Here is a 27,403-nt window from a genome sequence, read left to right on the forward strand (position 1 = left end):
ACACACACACACAGACACACACACACACACACACACACACACACACACACACACACACACGCCCGACAGTCAGGGTTTACAGCATGTGTCAGTGTGTTTTATGGCTGAGCCATGTTTAATTATTTACTCCAGTCTTTCTCAGGCCACAGCGGTGTCAGTTTCCAGCACACTAACACGCTGCCTCCTCTCTTCAACTCCACGTCTTATTCAATTCTATTAACTCCTCTCTCACAGAGGCTTTGCTGGATGATTTAAGACCCGCAGACTCTTTTGAGGTTTCACTGACAGCTACACTATTCTGGATACGAACATGTCGGGGATGAGTAGTGATCAGCTGCATCGCTCCACGTTGGGGATTTACTCGGTAAGTAACAGATACTTTGAGTGAGCTCAAGTTAGACAACAAACTTACCTGTTACTGTGAGGCAGACGAATGCGATGGATAACCACGAGTGTCCTGTCCTCTGTTGTGATTTCTTTCTTCTAGAAACATGTTCTGCAGAATAAAGAGACTTTCATTGGTTACTGAGGAGTGAAGCTCAGTTAAACTTTTGAATGTAATTTATGCCAAGTGAACATGATGTGAATGCACAAAGCCAGTTTCAAACTCAAGGAGTATTTTCTTGAGTATTACCTTGTCTGTGCTCCGGCGTTGAGAGTTTTTGCTCATAAATACAGACTGAATTAAAGATGGATCTTATGGATTTTCCTTTAGGTGAGTCTTAAAGTTTCTCTGACTTCTAAAATAAAACAAACTGTGGTGTATGTGTGTCTGTGTTTCCCAAACAGAGCTTGATGGATGACTTCAACCCAAGCCTACAGAAACTGGTCTCACTGGGAAACAGTTACGTCCAAGCTTTCCAGGGTAAGACAGACGGAAAAAAATATCCCACCGCCTTTATAAGTGCTATAAAGTAAGCAAACTAGAATGGCTCTACATGAATACAGGAGTTGTCTACTTCACCAGACCTAATTCCAAAGTCCGTATCCTTTGGGAATATCCTGGTGCTGTTATTGCCTTGATTATGGAGCTGTAACTAAGACCTGCAGTGGCTGTTATGACTATATTGCCACCACACAAACAAGGCTCCACAGTAACTGATTTCCCTTCACAGAGGCAGGGATTTAGGGTGTAGCCCTGAACTTATTTCTATGTTCTATATGTGACTACATTTTGTCTAAAACTCCAGTGTGTGGGATTTAAGGAGATATATTGGCAGAAATGGAATAGAATATAATACATGTTATATTCATACATTACATAGTAATGACTGTTAGTGTTTATGAAGCACTGTCGAAGCGCATATTATATGTCATTATACAGGCCGGCTTTGCTACTTTTGCTTCTGTGATGCCAGCATGCTGTCTAAAATCACACACCGGTGCAGCATGATGCCGCTGCTGTTTGGTTCTGTGTAAAAATGCAAAGGTTGTGTAAATACGGGCCCTATAACGTGATCTCTGTGTAAAAACTGGTGGCTGTCTGTCTGCTAGCTACCAATTTGTGATGTGATACTGTTTAATTCAATGTTGTTTTTTTTTACCAATTTTAATCACCTGATCCTTTTTTTTGGAGAGGAAGAGACCTCTACAGATAATTCAGCTCCTGGAAGAAAAAAAACCCCTGATAAACCCAATAAACACAGAAGGAATACTAAGAAGGTTGCAATCTGCAATCCTCAACACTAGATGCCACTAAATCCCCCTAAATTTCACACATGGTTCCTTTAAATCCTCTAACGAAGAGGTGAGGATTAAACTTTTAATTTGAATCTGAATGCACAGTAACTGCGTCTTTATTTTATGTCTTAATTATCCACATCATAATCACCTCTAATCCCTGTTCAGGGCATTAAATGTGAAAGGCCTTTGAAAGGCTGACATACAAAAGAAATTACAGATGCAGTTTTGCACGGTGGTGTTTTTACACATTATATTACATTATAGGTGTTTGTTTAATATATGCAGGAGCAGTAACGCTACATCATCAGCAGCTGATTCATAGTAGCACCACTGCGCCAAATGCCCTGCAGACATAAAACACAGATTATTTAGTCTCCCGCTGCCACCTGCACAGCTGCTGTAAGTTCTCTTTGTGTTTTCAGGGTAGAGCAATAATGAGCCAAGGCCAAGGACGAACGCATCACAAGAGTGTTTAATTATTTCAGCCCTATTACAGGGAGAAGCTGCATCAATAGAATAGTCGATTGAAAAAAAGTTAATTGCCAACTACTTTGATAACAGATTTCAGTCATTTTTCTTGCAAAAAATGACAAACACTTGCTGCTTACAACTGCTTTAATGAAAGACTTTGCCACTTTTCTTTGCCATTTTTGACAGTAATTGAAGAGACTCTTGGTTTTTGACTGGCTGGATAAAAGACCCAATCTGAGGATGTTCTTCTTGGCTCTGAAAAATTGCGATAAGCGTTTCTTCCAATTTTCTGCCATTTATAAACTAAACAATTAAAATATTTGCAACTCAACACTTTACATTTAAAATAATCTATTTTTCCGGTATTTTGTGGATGCTGCTCACACTCTTTCTATCCATTGTTAAAAAGGCACTAAACATGGGTTTGCACAATTTACTCCCCCTCACACCCTGGGGGAGTGTGTGTTTGAATAGTTAGTGCTGGTTGAAGCTCCAACTGTCTCACCTGCAGTAAATCCAGTTAATGCCCGCTCACGTCTGTCTAAAAGATCAGAGCGCCTGCACTCGGGGATCTCATGCTGTGCTCAAGGTACTGAAGCAGCAGCAGCTGAAGATTTGACCCTGTTTGACTAAATACTACTCAAAGACAAACGGCAGTAACTCGGGAAAGGCTGAAGTTGAGAAAAAGGGGGGTTTAAAGGGATAGTTTGGATCTCTTGAAGTGGGGTTGTATGAGGTACTTTTCCACACTAGATGGCGGTCAGCACACCCCCAGTTTGGAGAAACAGGTAATGTACTACTGTGGATGGGGGCAGCAGTAAAATAAATTTAAAATTCCCACCTAAATTGAATATTGAGAATAGTTTCACAGCTTTACTTCTTCACACACAGCCCTCTGTGACCGAGAAGGTGTCAATGGTTTCAGTTTATTATTTATTACACAATGCTCCATTTAGGAAAACTATAACTTTAGCCTGCTGAACCCAGGAGCTGCTGGTCTACCGCTGCCTCGATCAGTTAGTTTGTGTTATTGTGTGACTTTGGTGAATCCGATCTAACCCTTTTAAATGTGACAAGTTATGCAGCAAAATAGGCTGGAGAGAGCGATACAACGGCTACATTTTCCAGTTGCAAATGACTGACATGAGTCATTGAGTGATAAAGCAGTGAAAATATTTTAAATAAAGAAAACACTGGTGGCCAATGCAAAAATGCTAATGGCCTTACCTGGAGCCAAATTTTGCTTTGCATGTTCTGAGCTACTGTAGAAATATGACGATGCAATGGAGCGATCCCCATGGATAAGGACTAGGATATAAACAGCTCTTTCTAAGGTCACAAAAGCACAATAATTCTCATATCAGGGTATTAGACACTAAAGAAAACCTACTTATAACATTTGATTCCATTTTTTTAATATGTCCCCTTCAATCCCACACATTAAACCTTTAAATAAAGTAGAAATAACATAGTATACTGTAGTATCAAAAGCATGTGGACAAAATGCACACAGAGCTATGAGAGGAAGTCAGATTTCATGGTCAAGAAATACGTAGTTTCATTGTGATCACGTTGTTTACATTGCAAATGATGCAGAGAGATATTAGTACATATGGAAATTTTAATTACTAAATCACTTCCTATTTTTATAATTTATGGCTCTGTTTACCTCCTTCTGCAGTGCTATGCCAGGGAAATAAATTGTACCAAATACATTTGCATTTCAAATTACCGCCGTGTTTGTGTTTCAGCTCTGGCTGTGACGAGTGAGGCCTACTTCAGTGCACTTTCAAAGATTGGAGAGAAGGCTCTGCGCACCATATCCTCACACTCCCTAGGTAGGTGTGAACACGCGTTCATGTGCAGCCGGCTTGTGCAATCTCATGATTTATGAATGGAAACACAAAGAAAGTATTTCTACAATCCAGGATGAGAGCTTTGTCTTTGATCTGTTTATAGTCATTTATTAAACTGATCAAACAGTGTCCCTCTGTGTCAGGAAGACCAAAGTTTACACTCCAGCAGCACTTTATTACTCCTTTCCAAATGACTAAGAACCAGTGCGTGAGGGTTGTCAATGATTGACAAACTCTTTGATTTGTGTATACCTTTATGAGTTAGTAAATTAATGTATTTCACAGTATAACAGTGAGTGTTTATAATGACTAAAAACAAGTCAAAAACATGGCAGAAGTGTCTCATCAGATTTATGACGACAGTTCGGAGGTAGATTGCAACATAGTATATGTTTTTTCTGTTTTGCTGTGAGTTTGAGCCAGGAAGTGTTGGCACTGGTGTAGGTATCAGATGCCAGCAGGCAACATAAATAATAAACGATGACAGGCAGCCGGCCGTGCTCCGCTCACTTAACCCAGTCGCTCTTTAGAGGAGTCATGTTAGGTTTAGTGGCTGGAGTTGAAGATATTGTCCAAACTGGCTCATTAGTCTACTCTTACTGCAAACAAATCCATCCAGAATAGCGACAAGTCAAATTAAACTAAGTTCAACAGTCATTCCTTACGATAAGATGTTACAGGGCGACCTCAAGCTCACCTGATATTAGCACAGACTTTGGCAACGACCCAGTTTTGAAAGTATATGATGTTGTGGCATGAAAAAAATCTGATATTCAAACTGCTTTGGAAAGATTTATATTAGATGTTAAGGTCTCTTCTCTGCCCTGCTGTATTTATATTTAAGCAACATTTCAATAGAGGTCATTGTGTACAACTAACTCTTTTATAAACAAATTGTTAATATTGCAAAGAGAAATTATAATTTAAGTGACCTATTAGAATATTAAAAGCTTTTTTTAGTCCGCTAGATAAATGTTGCTGCAGTAAAAATGACTGAGGTGAAAATAAACAGAATAAACACTTTGTCAGATAACAACAGATGTTGACAAAGTTTTTCCTTAATTTGAAGTTTAAAAAAGGAAATAATTAATGTGATTTGTCATGTTAACATTTAAAACCACATATACTGTATATTGATTGCCATCCTTATGCTTTGCCAACTAACTCAATATGGGTGATTGCTAATCCACGAAAAATTAAATTCGCCCATGCGTCATACATATCACCAAAATATATATATGGTCAAAATGCCTTTAAAAAGTATAGGCCAACAAGGGAACTGGATTAACCCTCAGGGACTGTTTTAATATTATACACACTCGTACTGCTCTGTGCAAAACAAAAATGCACTTTTCAAAATCAGGCTTTCTAAAATATTATACATAAATATGATTTCGTACTTTCATTGAGTTCATTTTTTTAATCAACATCTGTCCAAATCATAAATATAAAATATTCATTAATCTTCAAAATATTAACCCTTTAAATGCCAGGTTTTTATCATGATGCCACTACATTTTAGAAGAAAAAAAACTGCAAAAAAGGATTATTTTCAATAAACTACATGCTAAGTACAATGTTGTTTTTTTGTTTTTTTTTAAAATTATTGCAGCCTGGGATATGCCAACAGTACGAATGTAACAACTGTGCTTACCCTGTGTATTTTAGACTCATAGTAGGAGCTGAGCTGAAAATTCCTAGATCAAACAAATATACACAATCTTGCCAAGAATATATATGAACCAAGCCAAAATCTTCAAAAAATTATGAATGAAAGGCGAGTAAAATGCGCCAAACAGCCCCTAACAGTTAATAAAAGTATCCATCAGCTGCCAAATTAGTTAATTAGTAAGAAAGCAGCAAAGTACTGAACACCAGTGACACATAAATAGTCCCCCAAAGGAAGCAATGATTCCTCAGGTAAACATACACAAAAGTAGTGCGATACTGGGCAAAAAATGTTGTTTTTAAAGACGGCATTCAAACTTGCTCTCTCCTCCACTGCGACTCTTTTAGGGACGTTATTGTGATGGAAAAGCCGAATACTTTAATAACTTCAAGCTAACTGGGACAACCGCCAGCACCTACCTGCCCAACGAAAACGGAGCAGCTCCGCGTCACTCCTCTTCCTCTCCTCCTGCGCTCGCGAGCGAAGCCCAAATCCAAACTTACTCTCCGTGTGCAACAAACTTCGTCCGCTTGGCATTTGGCTTCCCAATATTTGCATTTCCCGTGGCGCTGTGTGCACTTTTTCATCGCTTCCTGTTTGGATGCGTGCTGCAGCTGCGTGGTCGCTACTTTTTTATGAACTCCCACCTGCGCGCGACTGTTGCTCTGATTGGCTGGAGGCTGCTTACGTTACCCAACAGGTGCGGCGAACTACAGATACGCTATAGGCCAAAATTGGGACCTCTTACGCAATTTTGGGAATATAATAGGTTACAGATTACTATTAAGCCTGTTAAAAATATAATAAGTTACCTAGTTTTTTAAATTATTTCATTTAGTTTCATTTATTTAATAAATTAAAATCAATAACAGAAAACGGGTAAAAAAGAATACAGAAAAAATCTGAGTGCCAGAGATGTTAGAAAACCAAATGGGCTCATAGAAACACCACACTGCAGGTAAGACAATAAATTACAAATAATACCATAAATTACAGTACTCTGATGCAAGCAATATACAATAGGGTCAACAACAAAAAATGACAAAAAGATCAAGACAAATTCAAAAAGATCAAGATAAATTTATTACTTCATCAAATTAATGTAACTTACTGCATTTGATTACTTTTGAAATACTCATCTAACTTGTTTTTTCAACAGGGTAATAAAGCTGAAAAGACCTAAAGACCTGCATAAGTGTTGCACTCGTCTCATAGGCTTTGCTGACCCGCAGTGTCCAAAAATATGCCAAAAAGGCAAACCTGCATGACAAAAAGATGTACAGCAACAGAATAAATGCTTTATTCAACATATGGCCTAAAATGAAAATATATTTTTTTCATATGTAACCCCTTTGTAATCATTCACATTTTGTTTAGTAACTGTAATTTAATTACACACTTCCCATCAGTAACTGTAACTGATTACAGTTACATTTATTTTGAAATTTAATTACAAGTTACATGCAACTAGTTACCAGTTACAAGTTAGTAAACTAACTGTCTTTCTAACTAGAGCAGGAAAGAGAGTTGCAACTTTAGCAACAGGTTAAAAAATCTTTTTCATCGAGCAGCGGGCTGAATATTTTTATCCAGTCTTTGAGGATTTGAGAAGTGTCGGTTTTAAGACAGAATGTGAAAGCAGTTTTAGGAGGGATTGCATAATAGTCAGCTGTATGTCGTCTGTGCTCCAACAAGGTTGTTTAAGGAGAAGATACATTTATTTTGTCTGTCATGAAACTGCATCAGTGGTGGTTGCCAGTAGCAACAGAACAGCCAACTGAAACCAAATGCTGACGGCAGAGACGTCCAGTTTCCAAAACTATCTGTTTCTTTGTTGTGAGCCACAAAAGCGTCTGTGAGCATTTTCATGTTAGATGTGTGTGTGTGTGTGTGTGTGCGTGTGTGTGTGTGTGGAGTGTTGGCCTATGTTTGTTTTGGAGATAAAGTCTCAGATTTTGTTAGTTTTGAGGTCGTCAGTTAATTAATAAATAGAAATGAACATATAGGGAAAAGATTACGTCATATAACTTCATTTTATTGGTTTTCAGTAATTTATCTGTGATGTTGCAAGGTGCGCTTCTGTGTTGCTGACACATTAAAATCTGAGGAAACAATAAAACTCAACAGGTCAAGGGGACACACCCTATTATTTTCCCCAATTATGCTATATTTTGAAAAACAAATCTGTGTTGAAATCATGTAGAAACAGCAGCATTACAAGACAGCATTACAGAATCACAGAGTAAATCTTGTGTTTTGGATGCTATTACACTGTCCATGATTCTACTCCGCCTGCCCTTCCACCACCATCCGCGGCTCTCTAAAGCTCTGTGTAACGCCATAAACTGGTAATGGACTGAGTGTGTTGGTAAGGCGGCACAGAGGTCCCAGAGGACTGATAGACAATAACCTTGTAATTTTAGGCCCATTAAAGTCGCCCAAATCCCCAACATTCCTTTAGTTCTATGTTGCAACTTCTGCTGTCAAACAAACACAGGACTTTCACCCAGGAGATTCACTTCTTGAAGTCAATGTTTTTTATTTTATAACATTTTGGCCTTACACCATTTATTGAAGACAACATTTCAATCACAATAGGACCTAACACTAACTAGTAGTTTTGTTGCCTGAATATATCCAGGTAGTTTTGTATCTGAACTCATAACATTAAAGACGACAGCAGGAACGTTACATGGGGCCACTTATAAGTAATTTAGGAAGGCAGTAGAAATCATCCTATTCTGTTGTTTGCGGGCCATCTACACATGTCCAAAATGACAAATCTTGCTTTGTTTATAGTCTCAAAATGTGAGAGAAAAACATAAAAATCTCTCCTCAGAAAGAAAGACCATAGGCATTTTTCTTAAATTCTTGAACAAATACATTTATACATTATTTTATGGATTATCACATATTACAATAATACATCACATCTGATTTACTTGATGGATACTAGACGATATACTCAATTCAAAATGTGACATTTATAAAATGCTTTGTACACAGACTTTAGATACAGACTATGGTTTTGTACATAAACCTGTCAGACTTGGAATTGGGTCTCAGGGACGTAATACAACGTAATACTGAAAGCCTTTCAACATCACTTATATATAACATAACGCACTTGTCTTTCAGGTGATGTCCTGATTCAGATCTCCGAGAACCAAAGAAGACTCACTGTGGAGCTGGAGGGAGCCGTAAGTTACAATTTGTCACTACTTTTCAGTCTCCATTTGATCAAGTTTTTCATATAATTTTGTGTCCTTGCAGTTCCGCTGGTTCAGCACAGAGGTCCTCCAGGAGATGGACAGTAACATCAGACTGGACCAAGATTACATATCAGTGAGTGAGGGGCAACGCAAGGTCACTGCAGCAAAGTCAAAGGGACTCAGACAGAATGACAAGCTGTTATCTCATAATGATCTCCTGGAATGAAATTAATAACTGCAGGGTATCATGGGAATACTGCGAGGCCCTAGAGTGAGTTATCTGATAAATTAATACATTGATATCGCTCATTAAGTCGTATTCATTCTCTGTCATGCAGGGCAGCAGGAGGCACTACGAGATGGAAGTCCACAACCAGGCGGTGGCTCTGGAGAGACAGCTGAGGAGAGGAGCCAATCAGGTTTCTCTATTTCTGAACGCTGGAGCAAAAAGTTCAGCACCAGTGTCTATAAGAGTGTCCTTATACAGTATATTTGGTATATGTGCTGGTTATTATGTTTCCTCAGGACTGTAGCGAGTATATGCAGTTCCTCAGGGAGAGCCACAGCGAGGCTCTGAAGGAAGAGGAGAGGCGATACCGCTTCCTGTCTGAGAAACACTGTGGCCTCATACAAGCCTTTGCCCACCTCATGTATAAGGTAAGCAACTCAAAAATAACATTTCAGTATTTTGCGGTTTGTTTTGGCTGAGTGACTACAGGTGCCAGATGGGATTTGACAACAGACACTGAAAAACATAAAGCAAAATAATGGTCAAACACGATGACATGGTTTACATATTCAAAAAGAAGTGAGAAATACAAACATTTTTAACCTTAAGTCACTGAATTTTAATTAACCAGCTTCCTTATTAATTTTAATCTATACTATAATTGACTAAACATATATGCATACGCCCACACCATACATCCAAACTTGAATATCTACCATGTTTTATTATCATTTTTTTCTCTTTTTTTTAAAAAAAAAGCAAGATAAACTAGACAAAAAATATTTAACTAACCAAAAAAAATAAACAGTAACCCTGGTAAACACCTAAAATTCACAGTGATGTGTAATGATTATGTGAGACTTTATCGACCCCCTTCCTTTATAGTAACGAAGGTCAAACGCAGAACAGCAGCTTCACATCCACGTTTAGTTTCTCCAGCAGAAACAGGTCATTTGTTTGAACTCTGGACTCCCAGCTCGCTTTTTACAACACCACTCTACTAACCCAGTGAAAACACCTTTCCATGATTCATAATGAGGCTGTCACAAACTCCCCTGAGACCGGACCAGGTTCAGGAGCACTGACCTGACACCTCTAATGAGCTAAATATCAGCCAGAGGGCCACATTCAGCTCTCCAACCATAATATTTAATACTAAACTGCTTCTTAACTTCACCAGAGGATTTTTAATAAATCATCTGGAGATAAAATTGTAAATATAAGGCATATTCCAATAGATATGACCTGATAACATCTTACACTGCCCCAACATGAAGAGAGGAATGCAAACCATTTACTGCACCACACTGTGCATCCCGCTGTTTAAATCAAGTCTTTGCCAGATGAATACCAAAGAAAAACAATTCATTTAGAGGCAACAAGGCCATTTCCACCTAAAAAAAAGAAAAAAAAGATGAAAAGGTAGTCAATATGAATATAAAATATCTTAGGTAGAAGTCAAACTTATGAGATAAAACGCGTAATTAAAAAGATAAGAAAAACTTACCAAGTAAACATGGGTGTAGATTTTTGAAGGGGTGCAGGGTGCATGTCTCCCTAAATATTTCCGATGTGTCAGCAGGTTTTCATTCCAAGTCGTCCAACAGTCGTATGACACTCTAGGTGTCCTGCTATCTGCTGTTGACATTCTGGGATGCTGCAACCAATGCCTCATGCCAGCTTTTGCTGCTCTATATTCATGTGGGAAGCAAACATCAGGCTCCTGGGTGAAAGTCTGGGGTGTGTTGGACCGATCCACCACACCTGTTCCCCTGTTTGGACCTTCCAGTGCCTTTTATCATATTGTCACCGGTAGTTTCAGGCTGACGCCATGCAGCAGCAATGGCGTATTTGATGATTTCGGCCCGGCATTTCCTTGCTGGTATATGCTGAGCGCAACTTTTTGACCGAGACATGGCAACGTGAGGTGACACAACAGGGGGGCTTTTATTGTTGCTAGTTCTTTGATGTCGGTCTGATATGTGTGGGCCTTAAGCTGATGCAGAAAAGGCAAGAATTGATGCATAAAAATTAACATGACTGCAGGAAATTAACTGTTTGATGCTCAAAAGTTTTTGACCCCAAACCTCGAGTGACTGTCATAATGTTTACTTAATTTTTGCTAGATTTAAAAAGCTCTATATTTTCATCTTGGTGGCACGATTTAGTTTTTTACATCGATAAACAGTCATAAAGACTGTCCAACTGTAGGTGCCTCAGTACGCCTCCAGGCAGTTGTGATGCATTTTTTAGCCTGAAGTGAGCATAAAGTCAGTATCTTTTTATTCGTATTGCATTTGCATTGTCTTAATTTGATCCTGCAGCTTCAATCTGTTTGACAAGATCCGTTTTGTATCTCATAAACACAAAAAAATGTATCAGTCTAATAGAAATGACACAGTAAAAGTGTTTTTATGGCAACAGCAACAGCAGTACTCATATTTGACCATAAATGTAGCAGGCTGCTGTTTATCATGTGAGGATAATAACTGTTTACATAAACATCCATATGAGGCTTTTTTTTGCTGAATGAGCAATAAAATAAGCTGCTTTAACACATGTGGAGAGTTTCTTCTAAATTCTTAATTTCTACATGTGTGTGGCAGACAGGAGGTTCACTCCAGCAGAGAGCTGCCGCCTGGACGGAGGAGGCCGATGCCACCAGAGGACCCGAGGCCAGACGACCCACTTCTGTGGAGAACTCGGTGAGTTGAAAGAAATCAGTCGTGTTTGCTGAATTATTAAAGCCGGGCCGGAGCTGTGTTGCATTTGAATCTTTGAAAACTCAGAGAGTATGCTACTGGAGTGATGTTTAATCTTGTCTGAGGGGAATAAAATGAGGGAAGCTCAAATATCTTCTGATGGATAACAGAGTTTGAACCGATCAAAACTTTTACAATTCAGTTTTAAAGTGTCTGAATTCATAAAACAGATATTACATCTGAAAACATATTGTGTTGGGGTGTTGTCTGCAGCAAGAAATGGTCACTTGTACACAAACAAGGAAACTAGTGAGTTATTGCAGTGATATTTTTGGTACTATGGCGCCCTCTGCTGGTTGAAGCCTGATTTAATTTGCTGAGAAGGATTTCACCTGTAGCTGAAATAGAGGGAGGAAGATCACATATTTTCGGGCATTAAAAAATTCAATAAGTGATTGTGATACAGCTGTAAATGTTTTTCTATCCAAACACTAATTTTACTCAAAATCTGAACCTTATATATTATTTGAGTCTAAATTTAGCACGGCTCTAAATGTCAAAACGTTGGGATTAACACATGTTGGGATAATTCACCAGCTGAAAGCATACAGTTCTTTGTATGCAGGATGGTAAATTACCATTCAAGTAAACAACAGACAGCTCTGAGATAAACCCTGTCAGTTTCAGTCCTCACTGGGAGGTGACGTGCCAGAGAACCGCACAGATCCCACATCCTACTGTAATAACAATCGCAGGATTAACATGGATTCTGTGTTTGTTTTGGTTTGTTGTGGGATTTATATTTTGCTTATAACAGAGAGAAACCTGTGAGCTGCTGCAGATTTAGCTGTGCTTCTACAGTTTACAGATTATATACGTTACTTACTGTAACACAGAGTATATAAAACACATGCTGCTTTTATTCATTTGTTCAGATATGAATTTTGCCGCACTATTTTCTGGTGTTTACATGATATATTAACATTGCAGATGAGTGAAAGTCAAGTTGTACCTGTGCATGTGGTTATTGTCTTGGTCGTACAGGTGGGGATGAAGGAGGAGGAGGTGAAAAGGAGCAGAGAGGAGCTGCCCCTTGGCAACATACCATCAAGAGGTGAGGCTTTTTTCCAAAAATCTGTATTTATTTTGAGTTAAGATATGAATTTATTGCATGGGTGTAGGTTTTATTTTAAAATTGGGGGAGACACGTGAAATGTAGGGTTTTGGGGTCCTCTGCCAGAACATTTTGAGGCAGCTGATTAAGCATTGGTATGTGACATGTTGGAAGTGAAACCGAGCAGTGGGATATACTAATGCCACTTACAACAACCAAACGCAGAACTGCAGCACACGTGATATGAGGACCAGTTTTAATAATAATGGTAATTATGAGGTTTATCATGATTATGATTACATTTGCTAATGATAATTTCAGACAGCGGTGCATGGTTGCCAGTCATTTAGCAAATTTTTGTCTTTACATATTTAGGGGGGATGTGTCCCCCTGAAAATACGTTCATTACTGCCTCTGTATCACATTTTTCATGTTATGTTTTCCCCAAAAGTATTTCTTTGATATTCATCATTTGCAGCCCATAATGCCTCCGCCTGCACATCATTCTGCCTTCACTCCACCACCGGCTTTATCACTTTTTAAGCCTTTTATCTCTGTTTCTCTCTCTCTCTCTCATAATTTTGCCCATCACACATTTTCATACCTCATCATTTGTACGTTTCTGAGCTGAAAGTCTGTCTAATTACTTGGCGTGCTTATCTAGAGTAAAAATAGATAAAGTGAAGATGTATAAAAAAGAGCATAAACAATCTCCAGAATATTAAATAGTTCTTCTTCTTATATTCCACTTTTCCCCTCTGAAACATGCAGCAGGCTTGTTGGCCCGACTCCACCAGACAGAAAAACAATGCCACCCTCTGTGGTATAATTCAATGACTTGCATCCCCTGCCACCCAAAAATAATTACGCACAGAGTAAGATATTTAGCAGTCTGCTAACCCTCTGAGTTATGAATTCCAGGGCCATAATTAAAGAAATAAATCCTAACCGCTTATATTTTTTAATTAATCATTTCACCAGAGATCCCTCTCTGCAATCAAAGCTGGTTTATCATCAAACTGGTGCTTTAACACGATGTTTTCTCAACACCTAAGTGTTTCATTTGTCATCTCTCCAGCCCCGTCTCCCCAGGGAAGCATTTCTCGCTCTATGGGAGGAAGATCCATGAGGGCGCGGGTGGCCCACCAGCCGGGTGGCTCCAACCCCACCCTGCTGTCTTTCAGCCGGGGAGAGATGATCACCGTGCTGGTTCAACAGTCCAGGAACGGCTGGCTGTATGGACACGCTGACAGCAGCTCACGGTGAGACATGTTCGCCTGAGTGTCTGTCTTGCTGTCTGTTTGTATCTAATGTAAATGTGTCTCCCTGCAAACTCAGTGCGTCTGCTTACAAACACTTTAAGATTTAATGTTCGAGACATGGGTCCTTTTGTCCAAGATGAATACGTTTTTGAGAAAAACTGATAGGAGCAGCCAGGAACAGACAAAAAATAAAATAATATAACAGTGTGTATTGTTAAACTGTAAGGAAATGAATGCAAAAAATAAAAGAAGAATAACACTGTAAAGGCCTAAAGAACAAAGAGAAAAGCACTAAGAAATAACAAATAATAATACAAGACTAAGAGTCTACAGCAACACCAACAGCTCTTTCAGGCTGTATTTAACCCCTTAGGGCCTGCTTTAATATTTCACACACTGGTATCTCTCTGTGCACAAAATGTACTTTTCAAAATCAAATTTTAGAATATATTAGACATTAATATGGTTTTCTGTTTTCTTCGAGTTAATTTTATAACCAACATTAGTCCAAATTATAAATATCAGATATATCAGATGGGTAAAAAGACCTGGGCAAAAGACTGGCAATATCGCCATGACAACACTACCAACAAACCCATTAACTGAGTTAAGAGCTGTTTTTTGTCTTTGCTAATTTTTGTATGCACTGTAAACATTCTTCATGACTAATTTACTGCATCATCTTGACTCTGCGGCTCTTTTGTTTCCAGACAGGGATGGTTTCCAGCCTCCTATGTGGAAGCTGTGGATGATCCTCCAAAGACCAGCAGCTCTGGGTAAACATCAAATAAATGTATTCAGCAAATGTGACTGTTAACCCTTAGGGACTGTTTGTTCATTTTACATGCTTTTCATTATTCATTTTTTAATCATTTGGCTGTGTTAGTGCAGATGGCCTACATTTTTGACAAGATGTGTATTTTTGTTTATTTTGGAATTTCCAGCTCAGCTCCTACAATAAATCTAAAATACATCGTGTAAACAAATTTTTTTGCATTCATACTGTGAAGTGCAAAAATGCAACAGTTAAACTTACATTATTGTTTTTTTTTTTATCTCACAGCCACCAGAGCATAAAAACATGCATTGTATTATTATTTTGGGTGTCATTCTGGGCTTTTAGCCTTAGAAATTGTAATTTTTACTATTTTTCAACTGATGATGTCATTATTTACCATATTTGGCATATGGAGAAAATACATGCTATTTCTACAATGTGCACTGTCACAATCAATGTTGCTGCAAAACATATCCCATGCATGTAGTATATTGGAAATAATTCATTTTATTGTGTTTCTTCATCTAAAAACTATAGAGGCATCATGGCAAAAACCTGGCATTTAATTCTGAAAATGAATGAGTATTTGATATTTGTGACTAGGACTGACATTGGTTGAAAATTAACTCAGAGAAAGTAGAAAATAATATTGATGTATTAACGTATTAATGTATTTTTTGAGCGCAGCGCAGTACGAGTGTGTATTATATTAAAGCAGGCCCTAAAGTTAAACTAACATTATGTCATGCTAACTTCAGGCTTTTAGGAACATTGTCATATCGTCTTATCCCAGACATTATGACAAAAAATACATTTTCCAGCATTTGACTGCAAGTTACGCTTGTCATACAGTCAGCAGATGGTCAGTTTAGCATAAAGATTGGAAACTAAAGAAAACAGCCAGAGATAGCAAAAATCTTCCAACCAGCACCTCTAAAGCTCCCTAAAGCTCTGTAATTTCCTGGAGTCTCGCCAGTCAACAAGCGTAGACTTTAGGAAATTACCAGAGTGATAAGCATATTTTTCAACCTCAAATTATTACTTTAATAGCCAAAGTCTAACATTGACAGAGAACCACTTGATTATTTATACTGTGAAGAGTATACTGGCTATCAGAGAAAGCAGGTTTGATTATTTCCCCACAGTTTGCGTTCATCCTGCCTCGTGTCTGTATCTCTCACCTCCCACAGTCCAAAGTACAGAGTAAATTCTGCAGCTCCCTCAGGCTGTCCTTATTGTTTTATGGGCCCAAAACTTTTAAAAAGGGGTCAGCGTGAAGTGTAGGCCTGGAATAATAACATGAACTATTTAAGATATTTGGGTGACCCATTGCTGTGAGGAAAACCAGTAAGAGGGCTTAAACTAAAACTCCGCTCAGTCACTGCGGACACACGTCGCAGATAAATATCCAAAATGTTAATGTTAATGTGGATCAGATCCGCTTAGCATATGAATTTGACATGAAATCCCATGCTTCAGTATTCAATATTCTTGTGTTCAAATGTAATCTGCTTTAAGCATGATGGACAACAGACTTTTAAAGACTAAAGCTCAAGTGTCTAATAAAAAAAAAAAAAGATTATATACAAAAAATTAAAGTTTTTTTTCCCTAATTTCAGTAGCCCTTCTCTACGAAGCAGTAGCAGCATGAGCAACCTGCTTGACCAACCAGGAAGCAGCAGCCACAGTGGAGCCCCGCCCCCTCCGCCTCCACCACCTCCATCATCGAATCAACAGTACGAGAGGCGACCGGTCACACCGACTGCTGACAGAAGGGCTGAGACCAACTCAGAAAGCATGGTAAGGCTTACAGTCAGTCTGTCTGATTGTAAATTGATGAATTAATATGAATTTAATAATAGTTAATTGGCTTAACTCTCTGAAACCTGAACTAATTGGCTTGATTTTTTCCAAAAACACAGGAGGAAGTAAATAAAAAAAATCTACCTGAGATTTACCACAATAAAAGACAAAACTGAAAAAAAAAAAACCTGGTAAGAGGTAAAAATACATAAAAGGGAAAAAAACAAATAAATAATGATAATTACAATAATTATAAATATACTTTTCTGGAAATTCTCCCTTTAATTATTATTTTTTAATAATAAAATTAATTAATAATAATAATAATAACAATTATTATTATTATTATTATTATTAATATTATTATTTTATCTAATTTTTGGGCCATTTTCGTGTCACCTTTTCCTAATTTCTTGCAGTTGGTGAGATATTTTGTTAGGTTGCTCATTGCCTTTTTAGCCCTTGTTTTCAAAAGAAATCAAACCAATTTACTTAGGTTTCATGCATATGAAAAGTGTCTGAATGTAGAACAGGAAAACTGATGTCATTACGGGTTTCAAAGGGTTTGACATGGTCTAGTCAGGTGACGTTAATTTGAAAGAAAAAAGAGATTAAAGTGAGTTTACATTTTTTTAACGTGGGGCTGTATGAGGTTCTCATATAGTCAGTGTTTTACACACAAACAGCACACCCACAGTTTGGAGAAGCAGGCTGGAGTCTGACACAGCAGCTAAGCAATATACTGCTGTAGACATGTCAGCAGCACATTATTCCCACCTATAAAAGTCTGTATGCAATATTGAGAGTATTTTCACCGTTTTACCTTTTTGTCAGACAGCTGGTCCAACAATGGTCCACACACAACACCAGGAAAAATACTGGGATGTTTGACATAAGGTAGAAAGACAAACTGACACAGGGAGCAAGGATCACACTGACTGAATACACATGGGAGGCGGCAGATAATTGGAAACAGGTGAAACAGTTCAGGACGGGGCAGATAATCACAGAGCTAGGGCAGGAAGTGAGTATCTGAAACGAGAGGAGAGGTGAGTAACAAAATAAAACAGGAAATAAATAAATGATAAAAAAATGAAAATAATAAATAAATGGAAATGGAATGAGTGTCAGGAAAAACACCTAAGGAGTAATCCCTCTCTAATCAGACATGCAATAGGTTTTATAAGTACAGACTAACTTAATAAAATAACAAAATGATAAAATTGGACACAGAATGTGAACGTATCCCAGAAATAAGCGGTCAGGGGGTTTGGAGATGTGATGTGTAAACCTTTGATGGTATTTGCCAGTCTGTCCAGCAGGGGCACTGCGGCAGGGTGCTGTTCTCTATGGCGCCACACCCGTCTTTCTGGTGGATGCAGGGAGGAAGCTCCAGCTGCTGATGGTGTATGGGCGACGAGGTTGTGTGCATGTGTGTGTGAGTGTGTGTGAGTGTGTGCTCTTGTTTGGGCATGCTGTAACTTTAGACTTCTAAACTCAAGACCTACTTGAAGTCCTCGTGACTAAATAGGTCTTGTGCGTAACCTTTAAGGTGCTGCAGTGTGAGAATACTGTCATAGTCTATTCTTTGAAGGGTAATTCAAGCACACAGTTGTTTGAATAGTTTCTGTCTCTGTCAAGGACATGCAGACAGTTTAAGTCCATAACTGGACCTATGGTATTTTGTTTCCTAAAGAAAATCATTTTACAGTAATACTCCAAAAATAGTTGGTATATTTAAAGGAAACGATATTTCTATATGAAACGTTCATCTCGTGTTTTGTTGAATTCTTGACAAAATGTGAATTTTCTTGCATGCCTCCACTGTGGACAAAGAATCCAAAACAAAATTTCTGATGAATTAAGGTTCGCATTTAATAACAGCAAAACTGACTCTCACACCACAACTCATGAAATTTTATCCCAGTCTCATATATCCAGTTTTACACTCAGTGGTTCCCAAGCAGACAGCCCTTTCTGACAGGAAACTTAATGGAAAGTAACACTTATCCATGCATTCTCTTTAAAATCAGACTGCATTGGAAAAAAACTAGTAATTTTTCCTCGGCGAACACGTGAGCTGCTGGTCTACTGCTGCCTTAATAAGTTCGGTTGTTTGTGTTATTGTGTGACTGGTAAACTCTTACAACACAGATAACTCAAACAAATGCAGCGGTAGACCAGCAGCTCTTGTGTTCAGCAAAGTAAAATTATCATTTTTGACAATGGGGTTTGGCTGTATAGAGAGCATAAATAAGTTTCACTTTCTGTCAGAGGGCGGTCTGTTTTGGAAGTTTTGCTGTTGTTAAACTCGAAGCCCTATGACTGCAATTTATCAAGGAACTTTGGGATTTTTTGGGGTCTGTGTTCACTGAATTTTTCAGTTTTCTTCATGAACTCAACATAACCTGGGACGAGTAACTGATATACAAACTATCATTTTGGGCGGGTGAAGTCTTCCTTTAAGGGACACTAAGTGAGATATTTTATTTTCAGTAACTCAAAATGAACACAAATATTTGGTCATTAACATTGGTGCATTGGTTTCCTTGACGTTTTGGCATGATCTCTGTTGTTGCTGCTCCCTCATCCATCTCTGCTGTAAAAGTATGATTTAGCAGTGTGTCAGCTGGACACACTCTGGAGCTCACATCAGTGAGCAGCTTGTGGGAGGACCGACTGAAAGCAGAAGGGCGAGGGGTCGAGGGGTCGAGGGCCGGTGCTTGCTGAGCCTCCATTAGTGCATGTGTCCACACTTTGCAGTTTAGGCCCTCACTCACCCGTACCTTACTCACATTTCTTTTTCAACAGAGATCAAAACTACAGGGATCGCCACCAGAACTCTTCCCGAGGTAAGCGAGCGTACCTGTGTCTCTCTCTCTCAGGTTATAAAAATGTTTAAATGGCACTCGTGTTCTCTTCTGCAGAAACTAATGACATTTTTGAAGTATATCATGAAGCCATTAAGTGAGAGAACAACAGACGAGGGCCATGATCTAAATTGCACAGAATTGCTTTGCTTCCATTAGAGTTTGAAGTGCAGTTTAGTACTGAAACCATTTCATCTATGGCCATTTGAGGAAACTGTGACTATCACCCTCACTATCACTCTCACTTCAGGTGAACAGTTTGCTAGATGATGCTTGTAGAGTTTGAAACGCTGTTCTCATCTTTCTTGTTATAACCTTCGCTGTTAGGCTCAAAGATGTTATTTTCTGATATTGCTTTCCTCCACTGTTTCTCTGTCTCTTCCTCCAATATCTATTTTCCTCTCTCCCTTTTTTTTATTTCAAAGGGGTACCAACCCGTTTGCCACCGTTAAGCTGAGGCCCACGTCCACCAATGACAGATCGGCCCCTCGTCTTTATCGCAGATGACATCTCAACCCAGAAACAAATGCTTTTGTTGAGCTTGACAGCTCATTCTTGGCCTTAGAAATAGCAGAAAATATAGTATGTGGTCTAAAGGGAGGAGGTGGACCTTGAATGGAGGCTGTTTTGTCAACTGGCATTTGTCATACACTCTGTTTGCCATAGTGTCCTTCTGCATAGATGCACACAAAGTGGGAAAAATAGGACAAAAAAGTATCCATATTTCATATATCATGGGTTCACACAAGGACTGTAGATTTTAAGATTTCGGTAAACCGCCAACATGTTTTCTTGTAGGCTATAATGGCATTAACCTTTTCTTAATTGGCTCTATTTTTGTGATTTGTAAAGTTGTAAAAATGAATCACTGCTGTACAAATGTGTTTATGTAACAAGCTAATTTGCACTGTTCTTGACCGTTCCTCAGTCATTCCTTCTCTAAAACGTTTGCTTTATTGACGCAGTAATTTTGATGAGAGATGACCTGTGAATGACTTCTTACTTTGGATTTTCATTTGGAAATAAATGATTATTGTTTGGTGTGTATATAGTGTACAGTTGCAACCCAGGTGCCAGAAAAAATGTTGGCATTGTATCTGCATGGTTTCTGCAAACCATCGATAAGTGAAATTTGTACATTACGTAGAAGATGTGTTAAAACTTTATGTTTCAACAATGTTGTGGTTAACATGTGGTTGGATTTAGGCACAAACATGCTTAAAATACTCACTTTTTGTCTTATCTTGGCTTGAAATGCAGCCATATCCTGGTATTTAAAAAAAAAACACTTTTTTTGTAACATCCCTGTTGGAAAATCAGTGACAGGTCCTAAAAAGACCCTCGTCTGGAGCATTTAAAGCAGCTGGAACAACAGTGACAGGTCGCTAAAAATCACCCACATGTGGTGCCTTATAAATGCTTGTGAAACAGCAATGGTTTGCTAAATCACAATCGCTTTTGTTGTTTGTTGGTCTCGAGTAGTGGTCTGCAGTTTTAGAAAATGTTTGACTCCATTTCTACAATGTGGGTTTTACTTCTATGTGTAGCTACAACAGAGAGGGTCATTTCTTATTTTAGCGATGACATCATAGCATTAAACAGCCAGTCAGAGTGCTCGATTCACAAAGAAGACCAAAACTTGATTGATTTTATAGGTTTTTTAAGAAAATATGTTTAAAAGTGCAGATTTATTGAGAGCAGCTTTGCATACGTGAGGTGCCATCCACCTTACAATGTGTATGAAACATGAAAATGTAATGTATTTGTAATTTGTAGAAAAGTACAATGCCAACATTTTCTTCGGGCTGCAGGGCTGACAGATGATTTTAGGAGTGCTGAGAGATTTATGTCATTTATAACTCAGGGATGGATGCATAATAAATCATCTTTTTTATGTTTTAGGTTTTTATTGCCATTGTATTGCATCTCTACCATTTTTCTCTGCACATTCTGCTGGATTAAGCCCATTAATAAATATTAATTGCATTTATAATTTACTTTGGAAAATGGCTTGTTAAAAAGAGATGTAACCTCTGGCAGATACTGAAATAACTTGTAAAAAAAAAATAGGATAAAAAGTCTGAGGCAGAAATGTGATGAAAAATGCAACACATTCATGGATAATGTAATACTGTCTTTACAGCATCATGTAATTATTTTAACCAATGTGTTTCATTTTATCAGCAGGTGGCATAATTTACTAAAGGCATGAAGATAAAAGGGATCTATAATATAATATAACTGACAGTAAAATGGTATTAAATAATAATTTAAAGCACCTGACTATTTGATTTTAAATGATAAGTATTTCTCTAAACATTCACACTAGGTAAGCAACAAAGTTAAAGTTTGGTTTAAAAGAAAAACTCTTTTAGTTGTTGTTTTTCTTATGAATGACTCTGACCTCAGCGGTTTGTCGGGACGAGCAGCGAGCTTCTCTGAGCTCCGCTGCATTTCTCTTATTTTAAGTGATAGCCTCTAAGCTTCAGATCTGTGTTTATTTGCTCAGGCAGTAAAATGGCCTACTAAAGAAGATCAGGATTCCCGCGTCGCCTGTTTGGGTCCTCCGCTGGGGATACTTAACCCAAATTGAACCTCAGTGTGAATCCAATTCTGCTAATGGCTTGACGGCATGGCTCTGCTAAACTAGCACAGCACTTCTGAATAAAGGCTGTTTGGAAAGTGGAATAATGTGGCCTCCGCCTCCTTTTTTTCTCTTTGAGTGAAGTTACATTCATGATGCAGAACAGACCGCAGAAAGATGCTCCTCAGTCATCTGTAATTCTGCAGTTTCTTTTTCTTCTGTTGCTGCTTAAGCTGGATTTCCACCGTACAACTGAGTCTGTTTCTGACCCAGTTTTTGAGCTGCGTAACTTATTTTAGAATTAGACCGAATTTCAACTTTGTTGTTTTAGCTATGCACTGTACAGCGAGGACCGATACTGACCCAATCTGGTCCCGATCGCACCATCGGACGTTCTAAGGAATTTCTGACATATTAAAACTTTTGCTTGGCTGTTGTCAGGGTCTTGCAAAGTTGAAGAAAAAGTGCAAGTAATCCAGGGTCAATGCCATTTTTCTCACTGCGCCTGTGTGGCAAGCGGAGCATCTGGAATAGCGTTGTGAAGGAATGAGACCTAAAATCCATAAATAAGTTAAATCTTTAACAGTTCTGTTTCCCCCACCTTGATGTCAATGGGTTTTTCGAATGGGTTTTAGGTTACCATGACCAAGAAATGCAAGAAATGTCCCACAAACTGCAAAAAAATGAATAACATGTGGCAACAAACTTACCTAAAATTAGTTTTAAAAAGATTTTAGGAAAACTACCGAAACATAGGAAAAATATCCAAAAAACTTATATGTAAAACTATGTCAGATAAAATAAAATAAAACACAAAAAAAAATATTATTTTGGTTATTTTCACGCAATTTTTTTGTAGTTGTTTTTTTCAACAACTTTTGAGCCATGTCTTGTTTAGTTGCTTGTTGCATTCTCCCCATGTTTTTGAAAAAAAATAAAATAAATAAAATCAATTTGCTCATTGGTGAAAGGGTTTAAAATGAGAACGTTTTACTGCAGATTTGGCCTCAGATTCTGAAAAAAAGGCAGCGATCTTGGTGAATCGTAGCTCTTTTTACAGAGCCTGTCAACGGCCAACCACAATTTTGGACATTTCAGAAATACATCTGAACATCCGACAGCCAGTTAGGAGCATGATCGTACCTCGCTCTCCCCTGTTCATTTCATGACAAATTAGACCCTAACATGAGTTGTACAGCTCAAGTATGGGGTCAGAAAACAGGCTCAAATCTTGAAGCGTGTGCCCGGCCTTTAAACCACACAGTCACTGCTAATGAACACTAACAAATGACACTTAAGGGTTATTTTGACCTTCTTGAAGTATAACCCTTTATACATTATTAGGTCGCTACCAAGATATGCTTCACTCGTCCACTTAATAAAAGCGAAGCGAAATGGAGGACGACAGGAGAGAAGGAGAGCTGGATGTGGAGTCAGATAAGAGCGTCACATCAAAGCAGGAATTAACAGAGGAGTCTTAGTGAGTCAGTCTTCTCCAGGCTTTGTTTTTTTCCTCATTTAATTTTATTCTTTCACAGCTTGACCTCTTTCTTCTTTTGGTATGTTTTACAACAGCTCATTACCAGAGGAGAAAGGGACAGGTAGATAGATAGATGGATGGATGGGGTGATGGGAGGGAGTGAGGGGAGCAAATGCAGGAAGGGAACAGTGCCAGGAGTGAAATCGACATAGAAAAACAGAAAGAAGGGAGAAAAAAAAGAAGGAAAGTGAGAGGAAGTGGCTGAGAAAATGAAGAGATAAGACAGGTAAAGTCAGAAATACAGAAGGACATTAAGGTCTTTCTCTTATAATTTCTATTTTCTTTAAAGATCTACTTTATGCTTTCAAATGTGAGGTTTATTCCTGCAGGCATGTTTTTTATATCTATACATAAACAGAAACAAGAACAGTTTGTATAAAAAGGATAAAATAAATAGGATGAATATAGCTGTGGAGGACGTTTGAGGAGGTGTTTGTGTGTGAGGAGGCGGCAAACCACAGCTTACTTCCTATAGTGTAGCATTGCACTTAGTGAAGACAGCAGTGGGGGAGAGTTGAGGAGGAGGACTGTGTGTAGCAGGAATCGGCTGCAGTCTGGTGAGGCCGGGGGTCGGGGTGGAGCGGTGAGGTGTGGGTGCCGAGGAGGAAGAGGGGTCAGCGGGATGTAGCGGTGGCTTGGAGGTGATCTCAGTGTGCTAGACTGTTTATTCTTTCACCAGGGCGGTAAACTCTGCAAGAGAGGAGGAAAAAAAGCTGTCAGGACTTGTTTTCTTTCTCAGTAAACACGTATCCAGTTTTCAGTTATGCACATGGTATTCACACTACGTCAAGTCTCAAAATCAAACTTAAAAAGTGATGTTTTGCTTTGGAAAAAGGTGCAAAATTTGGAGTTAGGGACTGTGAAAAAATGATCAGGTTGGAAGGTGGAGTCAAAAAGTGGAGGGTTGTGCATTTACTCTTAACCGAACAAATGATGTTGATGAAATTTTGGGAGGGAGCATGCCCTGGATTTATATTTTATTTTTTTATTTATTGCTTGCGATTGGTTGGACAGGTTTATGGACGGGAACTCAATACTGCAGAGATTGCTACTGCATGACTCTGGCTCAAAATGATGGCACAAACCCAAGGTGAAAGTGGCCATGTCCAGGATATTTTGGCTTCAATTCTGTACATTGAGAGGAAGTAGAAAGTTGGAACAACAATTTTTGAAATTGCTCTCATATTGAGCGAGACAGACTACAATGTAATGCCCACAGGCAGTTAGACACTGTCAATTTTTGTCCACTAAAAGTGTTTGTTTTTACCACTGAAAGGCTTAGATTATTATTATGTCTGAAAACATTATGAAAAAGATCCCCACAGAGGGGAGAGGCGTTTTTCTATTAACCAGAAAAGCCCCAAAATCACCATTGCCACACCAGCAGACCCCTTTTAAACAAACAGTAATTTTATCATCTTAAAACACACTTTATTCAAAGTCAACAGAAGCAAAATAAAACTCATAAAGAGTCGCCTTTGTTCATCATTCTTCTTTTCCAACAATTACCAACTCTAAAATTGCTGTTTACAATTTCAGGGCTGTTTATGGTTAAACAAAAAGGATCTTCATTCAGTGACACTGGTGATAAGTGTAAGTCAGTAAGTGAAAAAGCAGGTAATTAAGTAAGTAAAACTTAGCCCAGCTGCTTATGTTTACTGAAATTTTGTGCTAATTCCACTTCTAATTTGGGCAAACATAAGGTGCAACATTCTCCCCAACCTCGATTTTCAGACAGCCCCTAATGGGCCAAATCATGCAAACTACAATCGCGTTCCTTTAGTATCTGTTTGTCTACAAGCGGGCGTCTGTTGAGCATTTTTAGATTGCTTACAATTAGCCATGCTTTGGTTGTTCAGGTTAATTTCAACAGATTAGGTAATTTTGACAGATGAGGACAGTGTAAGGTAAACAGTGATACATTTAGGCTTTACTTCCTTGGCATTGTGCAGAAAATGACTGTAGTATAAGATCTCGTGTCACACTGTTACATTCTCAAATCACCAACGAGAGTTAAATGAATCGTACGGGGAAACTGCAGTCTTAACAAATGACCATTAAATAAATATGTGAGAAATCACACATTGCAGCAAATGAAGACCATCTTTCTGTTTCTGTTTATGTGTGTGACTTTCTCTCTGCATTTGTTTGGCATATCGTCGTCTGTGTGAATTTGGTGTTTACCGTCAACTCCAATCTTGCCGTCTCCATCCTTGTCGGCTGCTCTTAAAAAGTCTTTGGTTTCCTTGTCTGTCAGGTCTCTGCCATCTTTGGCGAAACCCTTCAGGACGAATCTATCCAGGGATAGAAAAAAAGATATATGTCAAAGAGCACTAATATTTGATTTGTTGCATCTTTAGGGTTATATGTGTGTGTATTTAATAATAAAATAATAATAATAATAACGTTATTCATAGAGCACCTTTAAAAAACAGAGTTTACAAACTGTTTTGACAAACACAAGTGAGACGAAAAAGGGAAGAGTTTGGATAAAATTAAAAGCAAAGAACATATGATGCAAGATGCAAGACATAAATGTCAATATAAAATAACACAAAGAAACAGACCAAAAACAACAACAACAACAGAAGCAATAAAAACAATAAAGCCCCCGAATAAAAGGAAATAAATTAAATAAAACATATTTAATGAGGTAAAATAAATAAAAATCAATAAAAAGAGTATTAGTCTCACTTGAGCTCCTCCTCCTCTATGAAGCCGCTGTTGTCGGCGTCCAGCACCGTGAATACCTTCTTCACTTCGTCAGCAGATTTGGCCTTCAGACCCACCATCTCGAAAAACTTCTTATGGTTAAAGGAATCAGCAACTGCACACATACAAATAAAAAAGGAGACACACAGGCAAACAAAAAGATGCAAAATTTCAGTACAAAAGCACTTTGACTTTTGGCATTTACAGGGTTTCATCATGTTAAAATTCTAACACAAAGTTTGTTTTTTTTAATTTCTTGACAGTTGTTCATCACATGCTCATCTGAGTGATGAAGCCCAAAGGCAAAAATGTAATTGTAATAAGCAGCCTTCTAACAGTTTGACTCTTACTGATTGAGAACGTGTTTGCCAGAGGACCCATCAGTTCTGGGTCATGGAACTTCATCTATTCCCATCTGCCTGCGCCATGCGTGCAAATACATTAATTATATGTAAAACAGAAGAAAAAAGTATTAATTAGTTTCATGTTTGTCAGTGCATGACATAATGTTTTTGCCAATATTTTCATTCAATAATGATACAGAGCTGTGGAAGCGGAAGGAGCCGCTGCTTCTGGAAGGCAAAGTCCCAAACAAGGAATATTTATAGTTTCAAACAGACAAACCCATATTCTTTCAGATATGTTGGATTGTTTGCAATTTTGTTGTTGCACAGCCGTGCTCAGCCATGGAAATGAACAGTTTTTAACCATTCTAGATTTGAACAATGACCCCTGACCAATGCAATCACAAAATATTTAACAAATGTCTGTTTGTCATTCTGTTTTTGGAAAACAGTGTTTAGGAACTGAAAAAAGAGTACCCCAACACTCTTTTTTGTGTGTATTTATACTTATCAGGTCCTACTAATTCCAAATAGTTATGAGAAATAAAAAATGTATACCAAACAAAGGCTCGGG

General features: G+C 38.3%; 2 protein-coding genes across 3 annotated transcripts in view; one reads left to right on the top strand and one right to left on the bottom strand.

The window, feature by feature from the left end:
• Nucleotides 1-310: 310 nt before the first annotated feature.
• Nucleotides 311-20,156, top strand: baiap2l2a (BAR/IMD domain containing adaptor protein 2 like 2a). The gene is made up of 14 exons (XM_042504451.1): nucleotides 311-364; nucleotides 790-865; nucleotides 3,906-3,992; nucleotides 8,818-8,879; nucleotides 8,953-9,024; nucleotides 9,230-9,310; nucleotides 9,417-9,548; nucleotides 11,727-11,825; nucleotides 12,867-12,936; nucleotides 14,015-14,198; nucleotides 14,909-14,974; nucleotides 16,617-16,776; nucleotides 19,591-19,631; nucleotides 20,075-20,156. The coding sequence occupies exons 1-14, from the start codon at nucleotides 311-313 to the stop codon at nucleotides 20,154-20,156; spliced, it is 1,266 nt and encodes a 421-aa protein (XP_042360385.1).
• Nucleotides 20,157-23,732: 3,576 nt separating this feature from the next.
• pvalb6 (parvalbumin 6) overlaps nucleotides 23,733-27,403 on the bottom strand; it is a 57,105-nt gene continuing 53,434 nt past the window's right edge. For both annotated transcript variants that reach the window (XM_042504710.1, XM_042504711.1), the window contains exons 3-5: nucleotides 26,468-26,600; nucleotides 25,958-26,067; nucleotides 23,733-24,463 (exon numbers count right to left, since the gene is read on the bottom strand). In XM_042504710.1, coding sequence (XP_042360644.1) covers nucleotides 24,438-24,463; nucleotides 25,958-26,067; nucleotides 26,468-26,600 — 269 coding nt within the window. In that variant the 3' untranslated portion in view covers nucleotides 23,733-24,437. The remainder of the gene's footprint in view (nucleotides 24,464-25,957; nucleotides 26,068-26,467; nucleotides 26,601-27,403) is intronic.

This window comes from Plectropomus leopardus, chromosome 17 (assembly GCF_008729295.1).
Source record: "Plectropomus leopardus isolate mb chromosome 17, YSFRI_Pleo_2.0, whole genome shotgun sequence".
Classification (NCBI taxonomy): Eukaryota; Metazoa; Chordata; class Actinopteri; order Perciformes; family Serranidae; genus Plectropomus; species Plectropomus leopardus.

Coding starts and splice junctions, on each gene's coding strand:
- baiap2l2a (XM_042504451.1), top strand. CDS start 311: ATGTCGGGGATGAGTAGTGATCAGCTGCATCGCTCCACGTTGGGGATT. Junction 866..3,905: donor TTACGTCCAAGCTTTCCAGG/GTAAGACAGACG, acceptor TTTGTGTTTCAG/CTCTGGCTGTGACGAGTGAG. Junction 19,632..20,074: donor CCACCAGAACTCTTCCCGAG/GTAAGCGAGCGT, acceptor TTTATTTCAAAG/GGGTACCAACCCGTTTGCCA.